This window comes from Canis lupus, chromosome 6 (genome assembly GCF_011100685.1).
Source record: "Canis lupus familiaris isolate Mischka breed German Shepherd chromosome 6, alternate assembly UU_Cfam_GSD_1.0, whole genome shotgun sequence".
Taxonomy (NCBI): domain Eukaryota; kingdom Metazoa; phylum Chordata; class Mammalia; order Carnivora; family Canidae; genus Canis; species Canis lupus.
The window spans coordinates 50560529-50570815 of NC_049227.1; the positions used below are offsets into that span (position 1 = coordinate 50560529).

General features: G+C 37.5%; 1 protein-coding gene across 1 annotated transcript in view; it reads right to left on the reverse strand.

Annotated features, from left to right (window-relative positions):
• The window catches only part of AGL (amylo-alpha-1, 6-glucosidase, 4-alpha-glucanotransferase), a 70282-nt gene extending 60552 nt beyond the window's left edge, over nt 1–9730 (reverse strand). The window contains 2 exon segments of the mRNA NM_001048096.1: nt 9120–9269; nt 9629–9730. Of these exon segments, the coding sequence (NP_001041561.1) occupies nt 9120–9201 (82 nt within the window). The 5' untranslated portion in view covers nt 9202–9269; nt 9629–9730.
• Between the last annotated feature and the right edge of the window lie 557 nt (nt 9731–10287).

Consider the following 10287-nt stretch of genomic DNA (forward strand, 5'->3'; position numbering starts at 1 on the left):
TCATTCCCAAACAAAGACAAAAAAACATTTTTAAGACCAGCATCCAACAAAGTAAAATCCATAATGTCTGGCATCCAAACAAAGATTATAAGACATACAAAGAAACAAGAAAACACAACCCTAAAAATGGAAAATAATCACTTATTGAAAACTGACCTTAGATATGACACAGATGTTGAACTAGCAGGTAAGAAAGGACCTCATTTATCATAACCATATTCCATATGTTCAAAAAGTTATTTCAAGGTACATAAAATATTTAAAGCAAAACAGAACAAATGATCCAAACCAAACTTTTAAAAATAAAAACTACAAGGTCTGAAATGAAACACCTGCAACATGGAATTGATGGATGGTGAGATATGGCATTAAAAAGGGTTAGTGAATTTTAAGACACAGGAATAGAAATATGCAAAATGAAACAAAGAGATAAAGAATTTAAAAAATTGAAAAAGTATTAGTGATCTGTGGAACAATTCAAGCGGCCTAATATATAGGTAATTAGAGTCCTCAAAGAAGAGGAAAGAGAGGGGGGATATCAAGTATTTAAAGAAACAATGGGTAGAAAGATTCCCAAATTTGGCAAAAGCAACAAATTTGTAGATCCAAGTTCAATAAATCACCAATCAAGAAACATGAAGGAAATCAGACCAAGAAACATCAAAATCAAATTTCACAAAACCAGTGACAGAATATCTTACACGTAGCCAAAAGGAGGAAAAATGTTACAGTAATTTCAAGGAACAATAAGAGAATGACAGCAGATTTCTCATGGGAAACAATAAAAGCAAGAAGACAGTGGAGCAATATCTTTAGAGGTACAGTTGATCCTTGCACAATATGATTTGAACTGTGCAGGTTCCTTTACAGGTTTTTTTTTTTTTTTTAAGATTTTTATTTATTTGACACAGAGAGAGAGAGGGAAAGCAGAGGAAGTGGCAGGCAGAGGGAGAGGGAAAGCAGGCTCCCCACTGATTAAAAGCCTGATGCAGGACTTGATCTCAGGGTCCAGGATCATGACCTCAGCTGAAGGCAGATGCTTAACCAACTGACACATGGTTTTATAAAAGTACAGTACTGTAAATGTATTTTTTCTTCCTTATGATTTTCTTAATAACATACTCTTTTCTCTAGCTTATTTACTGTAAGATTACAGCACATAATACATAAAACATACAAAATATGTGTTATCTGTAAGGCTTTTGGTCAACAGTAGGCTATTAGTAGTTAAGATGTGGGGAGTCTAATGTTATAATTGGGTTTTTGGCTGCATGGGGAAGGGGGTCAGTACCCTTGGCCTTTGCATTATTTAAGAATCTACTGTACTTAATGTCAGCCTAGAATTCTATACCTGGTGAAAATATCTTTCAAAAATAAAGGTGATGAGAGCCAAATTTTTCAATGTCAGAGAAGATGTTACAAATAAGCAAGGTGGAAGCGACAATGAACTCTATTGTGGTGGATATGAATCAGAGATATCAGTATGAACTGTCCTATAAATGCATATATAAATAACATCAGTTTGATTCAAAGCAAATCCTGAAAAGCAAAACATGTAGGTATGTTTCAATCATGTTTAAAGCTGCTCTTTGGTAGAAGTAAGTCCCTCCCAATGATGTTCAATAGATGGTAAATTCTATACCACATTATTAAACACCAGGTAAGCTAATCTTTGTCAACAAAAGATTTCAATAGAAGACATTAAGAGAATGCTGGACTCTTTCAATTTTCTGTTATCCAATCAAACACCTCTACCTTTGCCTAGAGAAATACAAATACTCTGTTGCATAATACAGTATGGATATTGTGAGGAATGGAAGTTCTAAGCTGTCCTTGAAAAAATTATAATTTAGTGATAAATACTACTAACTATATTCTTGGATTGTACTAAATTATGAACATAATTTTTTTCATAGCAAATGGTTTTAGCAAGTAAGAAACAAATTATCCAAATGGCATTATTAAGTGATTGCAAAAATCCAGGGACTCACTTCTACTTCTCATACTTCTTATAAGTAGAGTGAAATTTATAATTTCTTTTCCAGGTAACTATATATACAGATTTTTCTACAAATAATTTGGCAGAAATATACTAGTGTTAATAAGGGTTATGTTTAACCCAATAGTTTCATATATACATATATTTTCTGAGGAATTAATCAATGATGTAAACATAGAGTATATTCATAGCAGCTTAAAAAACTAAATATCTAATATTGGGAATGATTAAATAAATTAGGGTAAAAATTATTTTATTATGCAAGCTAGAATATTATAAGCCATTATAAGCCATGTTATAAGATATTTAATAACATGGCTACTTTTATTCCTTTTTGTTCATTTTCTGCATCTATATAGATCTTTTGAAATCCTTTCCGGGAAAAAGCATGGCTGAATTGTGGCAGTAAGCTAGGAGGTGGAATTTACACACCATTACACTATACACAGGTTTCAACTTGCTTGAGTAGTAAAAACTCAATTTTGTTTTCAAACAACACACCAAAAAAAGGCTTTTTATATACTTCTATGATTTTATACTTAAGGAAACATATTTTAAAATTAGAGGTACAATTATGAAGAGATAGTTTGAGAAATAATTACCCAAAGAATTAAAACATGAAATTTTAATACTCAGTGACTGTGAGAATCATAAATACCTGTATCTTTACAACAATGATTAAATTTATTACAGAAGAAGTACTTTCATTTTCAACAGGTACAATCATTAGGGATTAGCTGCCTGAGCATATTTAAACAACCTGTCCCCTGTTCAGTTTATACAAATATTGTTTTTATCATTACACAAGGATTCAGAGAACTTGTAGTACAAAGGTTAAAACTCATTCAAAATCTCAAAACAGTATTTGGATGAGTGATATCCCTTCAGAAAAAGCTGACAAGCATTCTCTAAATACGGTATTTATTTATAGAATATACATGTAGGATGACTTAATAGATTATATAAAGTATAAAACATAAAAATGGGATAAAATATAAATAAACAATATTTTAAATGACTAATTTTTAGACTAAAAGACTAAAATCTTTAAAAAACATAAGTTTCATCAATTTTAAGTCTTAGTTTAACATTTTATGATAAAGTAATTTAAAGATTCAAACATCTGCTAATTGATATTTGGCTTAGTGGCCCTGGACTTGAAAAACACACCAAGATACCCAAATTCAAATGGAAGGAGTTCTTGGTGGCTATGTTTACTAACCTATAACATTAACTTTTTTTTTTCTTTTTAAGATTTTATTTATTTATTCACGAGAGACACACAGAGAGAGAGCAGAGACACAGGCAGAGGGAGAAGCAGGCTCCATGCAGGGAGCCCGATGTGGGACTCGATCCTGGGGCTCTAGGATCACGCCCTGAGCCAAAGCCAGACGCTCAACCACTGAGCCACCCAGGTATCCCTATAACATTAATTTTTCAATGCCATTCACCAACTATGTAAAGATTTTTGTTGAAATGTGCTAGTAAATACATATTTTTCCTGACATCATCGTTTTCATAAGTTAATAAGATGTTCCATATTTATATATTAAACAGATGATTTGAAAACCAACTAAAATCCTTTATTTGGAAGATTTTAAAGATTAAAAAATTTGGGGGGGTACCTAGGTGGCTCAGTTGGTTGGGCATCTGCCTTCTGCTTAGGTCATGATCTCAGTGTCCTGGAATAGAGCTCTGATTCTGGCTCCCTGTTCAGCAGGGAGTATGCTACTCCCTCTCCCTCTGTGTTCTCCCCTCTTTCTCTCTCAAATAAATAAAATCTTAAAAAAAAATTGTTTTGTTATCGACTTTTTAAAGAGGGCAGATATTCATTATATGGCTAAAATCATATGATGGAAGTGTTATTAAAATACATATTCAAAATGTTCTTGCTATAGCAAGGGTCAGCAAACTATATCAGCCTACTACCTGTTTCTGAAAATAAAGTTTCTGTAAATAAAATTTTATTGGAACACAGCCACATCCATCCATTTATGTGTTGTTTATGGTTGCTTTCATGATACAATAGCAGAGTTGAGTAGTTGTAACAGAAGGTATATGGCCTGTGAAGCTATCTTTTTTTAAAGATCTATTTATTTATTTAAAAAAATTTTTTTAAATTTATTTATGATAGTCACAGAGAGAGAGAGAGAGGCAGAGACATAGGCAGAGGGAGAAGCAGGCTCCATGCACCGGGAGCCCAACGTGGGATTCAATCCTGGGTCTCCAGGATTGCGCCCTGGGCCAAAGGCATGCACTAAACCGCTGCGCCACCCAGGGATCCCAGATTTATTTATTTATTCATGAGAGACACACATAGAGAGAGAGGTAGAGACACAGGCAGAGGGAGAACTTGGCTTCCTGCAGGGAGCCCAATGTGGGACTAGATCCCAGATCCTGTGAGCCCAAGGCAGACGCTCAACCGACAAGCCACCCAGGTGTTCCCCCCTAGGAAGCTATCTTAATCCTAACACTTTATAGGAAAAAATGTGATCAACTCTGCTCTATAGTATCAATTTCCATCAAAAAGCAGTTAATTTTCTCACTCATGTTTACTTCACAGTTAAATTGTGTTTATTTTTCCAGAAAATATTTTCTAAGTATTGTACTATTGAAAGCTACATGTCATTCCTAAAAAGGACAAATCTCAAACAGCAAATATCAAACACTTTCTAACTCATCTTTAAGTTTGACAACCTTTTGAGGTAAAAGAGGCATTTAGGGCAGCCCCGGTGGCACAGCGGTTTTGGCGCCACCTGCAGCCCGGGGTGTGATCCTGGAGACCCAGGATCAAGTCCCGTATCGGGCTTCCTGCGTGGAGCCTGCTTCTCTCTCTGCCTGTGTCTCTGCCTCTCTCTCGCTCTCTCTGAATGAATAAATAAATAAATCTTTAAAAAAAAAATAAATAAGAGAGGCATTTATTGTTATTCTACATTTTGTTACAAAGTACTGTACATAATCTACTATTTAAGATAATATAATTTGTATATGTACTTAACCTGGATTAGGTAAAAGTGTAACCCATGGCAACATACTACAAGCAAACCAGCTATGGCGTGACTGTCAACTCCTTCCAGACCTACAACCTCCACTGTTTTCTCAGAATATGTCTTTTTTGTTTATAACTCATCTGACACACAAACTGAATGCATCAATGTCATTTTATGCATTACCAAAATTTAATTGCTTTTTAAAAAATCTTTTTAAAAAGTTTTTTATTATTTTTTAGTGATCTCTATACCCAATGTGGGGCTTGAACTCATGACCCTGAGATCAAGTCGCATGCTCTTCTGACTGAGCCAGCCAGGTGCCCCTAAATTTAATTGCCTTTTTAAAAAGATTTTATTAATTTAGTTGACAGAGAAGGGGAGAGCAGGGGGAATGGGTAAAGGGGAAGCAAGCTCCCTGCTGAGCAGGGTGCCTGACACTGAGCTTGATCCCAGGACCCTGGGATCATGACATGAGCCAAAGGCAGATGCTTAACTGATTAAGCTCCCTAGGCACCCAACTTTTTAAAAACAAAAACAGTTGAAAGAAAAAAAAGAGAAAAGAAAAGAAAAATCCTGTACTTTTTTTCTGTATTCCAATAGATAGGTCAGTGCACATGCCCATGGGTACATAGCTACTCGACCTCTAGTACAAATCCCTGAAACTAAAATTTTTATATACAGTAAATGAAACATTAGAATACCTAGACTATGTCAGATTCCATAATTACTCACTCAGTTTGCTATAATTAGCTTAGGTCATAGCAGTACGTGGTGTGGCTATCTTATTCCCCATAGAACACTAGGAATACTTTACTCAGATTAGCCATATCCCTCCTGTAGGCAACTAATAAAGTGAGTGATTAAACTATTACTATAAACTCAATTTTTTCCATCTTGCTCCCTCCCTAAATTTATATAAGCTTAAGCTCCTAATCAAGAAATCTTTATAAGCATTTTCTAAAAAAAAAAAAAAAAAAAAAAAAATATGAGCTGAAATTTGACCAACTGATATAAAAATGGAAGAACTCCAGGTTTGGGGAAAACTGATTTTGTTCATTATTCTGCTACTGAATGAAATATGAAATATAGGGGAAAGCTACAATTTGGCTGGAAAAAATAATTATTTGGTCTCATACTTGTTGAGTGAGAAGAATCTATTGAGATATTAGCCTTGAAAATGAGGAAGAATCCTTTCTTAGGAAAAAGTGAAAAAAGAAAATAAAAGAAAAGGAAAAGAAAAGGAAAGAAAAGAAAAATGAGAGGGACTTGGTGACCAATTAAATATGAAAGAACCAAAAACTACCAGAGTTTTTCTTCACACTCAATTGGTCACCAAGTCCTATGAATTTTAAAATGTCTCATACTCTATTTCCTTTTTTCTCTGATGTAGTCAAACCTTTATCTTTAACCAGACAGGTTTTCATTTTTTTTTTTTTTTAAGATTTTATTTATTTATTCATGAAAGACACAGAGAGAGAGAGAGAGGCAGAGACACAGGCAGAGGGAGAAGCAGGCTCCCTGCAGGGAGCCCAACATGGGACTGGATCCTGTGTCTCCAGGATCACACCCTGGGCTGAAGGCAGTTAAACCACTGAGCCATCCAGGCTGCCCCCAGACATGTTTTTAAAATAGCATTCTCGATTTCTTGTCTCTAATATCCCTTCATCCTTCCATTATAATTATCTTCTATAACAATATGATCACCTCATTACCACACACAAAAAAATCGACGTTCCCATTTATATCACTTGGTTGAATTTACCGGTTTCGACTAGAGTTACAGACTGAACCACATCATTCTTATTTATAACCCCTTCTTAGTTCCCTCTTCAAACAGCTTGCTGAATTTACACGTTTTGCTAGTTTTAACTGGTGTCTTAGTAATCAATCAGCAAGGATTTATTGACTATTATACATTGTCCTAGGTTTTTTTTTTTTTTTAATTTACATTGTCCTAGGTTTATAATACTTTCCCTATGCTCACAGTTCTTAAACTCCAGTTGGACTCTATAAGACCAATAAGCTTTTAAACACTGCTACATTGTTCAGGACTTAATTGTTCTGTGCCCATTATGTGATTGGAAATCAAAGAGAGGAGATAAAAAAAATTAAGGAAGGACTTCATGGAAGATACGGAATTTTAGCTGAAAGTTGAGAGGTAGGCAACACAAAGAACTGATAGGAAGGGGATTTAATAGATACAGAAGAGAGGAATCAGATGGAGGTGAAGATGTCAGGAGAGCTATGAGAAAAGCCAGTGGGGAGGAAATTAACGGAGGAAATGTAAAGATGTAGGACATTAGTGATGGGGGTAGGGGGGTAGCAATGAGATACAACTTTGGCTAGGGAAGGTGGCTTCCATTATAGAATGTCTTGGAAGCCAGCCAGAGGCATTTAAATTTGACTTTATATATAGACACTAATTAATGAATAGGGAAGAGATGGCATAAGATTATTCCAGTATCCATATTCAGGCATACAAAAGAGACAGAGAGATAGGCAAACAGAGACATTTAGAAAGAAATTATAGGGCTTAAAGACAGATTGCAGTTAAAGAGAAGAAGTTGACAAAGAAAAGTACAAAGTTTCAAAGGCCTTGAAACTATGAAAATGGAGATACCACTAAATAAACAGGATAGGAAATCAAGAAGGTCAGAGAATGGGGAGATGGTTTTGTACATGTTAGATTTAAGTATATCCATCCAGTGGAGCTATCCTATTCTATTCTATTGTGTAATACCTGGGTGAAGCCAAGAATCCAGAATGAAAATACACAGGTATAGTGATCTATCAAAGCCTTATACCCACTTAGGACTTTAAAACTCTATATTATTAATTTTGAGCTTCAAAATCCAGGAAGGTACAAAAGGAGAAATACCTTCATTTCACAAATAATGTTAATAACTCATGTGATTTTCCCAAAGTCAAATAAGTTGCTAGCAGCAGAGCCAAGAAGATTCTAGTTTTTTACTCTTGCCATTATATTCCCGGCTTTCAAGAAGCAAGCAAAATTCAAGGCTCTTCTTTCAAAAAGAGCCATCAGCATGCAAGCAGCAAATGAAGCTATGAGAATGTATAATTTTTTTGATGGAAGAAAAAGAGAAAGAGAAAGGATTTCTGGCAGATAGGAAGAATTAATTAAAATCTGGAAGGAAGAGATCTCAGCAACAGATACCACCAAGTTGACAGGAGTACTCAAGAGGGTAGGAAAAAATTTAAAAGCAGGAAAGTGCAGAGTCAGGAAAGCCAAAAATGGAGTTAGTACTCTGTGATCTTAAATGCCAAAGTTGGAAGAAGGTGATTTGGCACGGAGGTAACACATTTGATGGCTGAATTTTTTTTTTTTTTTTCCAAAACTTTACCTCTTGAGATATTGGGCGAAAAATCTTTCAATGTTTACATCAATGTCTGTTACACTACTAAAGGGGTCTGCATTTAAGTTTTCATATATTACACTTCTACTTCACAAGTTTTATTAACATAAATGAGTGTAGAATGTTTTTCAAAATTGAAAAATTATAAAGCCTTAAAAAAAAAACCTCAAATATATTTCAACATAACCTGATCAGTTTCTTCACTTTTTATTTGACAAAAAAATGTTCAGCTTTTCTCTTCTCCATATTTGAGAGGCTTTGGAGAAACATAAATAATAGTTTGCTTTTTGCTGTGATCCATTTTACTAAATCAAAGTTCCAGTAAAGGAAAAGAATGAGGGCTGTAAAAAAGCAAAACTAAAAAAAAAAACAAAACAAAACTATACATATATGCCCCAAGTTAAATTCCGTATGAAGTAATTTACCAAGTTTTCATAATGATTGTTAATCGAAATAATATGATCAATGTCTTGATCCTATTTGCAACTTTTGTCTTAAGTGGAAGTTACCACGGAAAGAAAAGTGAACTATTTTATCCTTGTTCTAACACCACGTACATAACATTTTCAATTTTACAACTGAAACCAACTTTCATTAGTGATATTTTTAGAACACAGCACCATCTTTGCACTGATCAAGCTTAGAAAGATCCTTGGAAATTCCACCTATCTTAAAGTCTAAAAAAAATTTAATATGACCACACATTGAAAAACGGAAAAGACACGCAAACTAATCAAACAACTTGCTACTACTGACCTTGTTCAAGTCTGAAGAGGGTCTTTTCCAGCTTTTCCATTTCGTTCAGAAGTAAGATTCTAATCTGCTTACTGTGTCCCATTTTGGCTTCTAGAGGACTTGAAATCGTTCAGAAGAATGAAAAGGACTCCGAAGTCGAATGAATTACCCCTATGAAACAAAAAGAGGAATTAAGGTAAAGAACTATTACCTTAAACTCTGAGGCTGACAGCCGCACTTACATGTTCTAAACGTGTTTTCACCCCTAGCAGAGCAGAGAGAAAGAATGAATCTTATTAAACAGGACCTGAGGAGGCAAATTAATAGTTTCCTCCCTTCGAGCACAACCGGACCGAAGGAACCCTCCTGTATGATAGACTCTTGCAATGAAAACAAAAGAAAACAAAAACCTAAATTATTCTCAGAGAAGAGCAATACGTTGTGGAAAGCCTGGATTGGGGTTGGGGGGGTGGAAATTCCCGGTCCCAAGCCAGAAGGCTTTGGAGACTACAAATGGCACTTCTGCTTACAAGAGATTAGTGTGCTCCGAGATAACAGGTGGGCGAGCTCCCCATTCCCAAATTCGGGTTGGAAGCCACCAATGGGGAGATGAGAACAGAGGGAAGCAGTTGTTCCTCCGGAATAGCATAGGATGTACAGACAGAGCTATAGATAGAAAGCAGGCCTCTCCGGGAGCCGGCGGCGGCCCTAGCACTTACGCGCGCGGCCCGCCCGTGCGCCTCCCGGGCCCTGCAGACCTGCGGCGGGGCGGCCGCAGCCGGGGGAGGATCCAGACCCGCGGCCCGCGCCCGCCCCCGCGCCCGCGCCCGCGCCCGCGCCCGCGCAGGGGGCAGCCCCGCTCACCCAGGGCCCGGCGCCTGGAGGGCACGGGGCGGGGCGACGGCAGCCGGGCCAGGCCGGGGCGGCGGCGCGGACCGCGAGCGCCCCCGGGACCGCACTCCGAGAGCCTCGACCCCGCCGACCTCCGGGGCGCGCACCCCGCGGGGGGCTGCCAGGGCCCCCCGCCCACTTCCGGGAGCGCCGCGGCCGCTAGTCTCGCGAGACTGTGGTCGGCCGGGCCGAGGTCAGGCGGCGGCGGCGGCCCGGGCGGCCCGCGAGCGGCTGCTCCTCCCGCGGCTGGGGAGGTGCGAGGTCCGGCTTGTGCATCGCGAGCTCCGGGCTGAAGGTT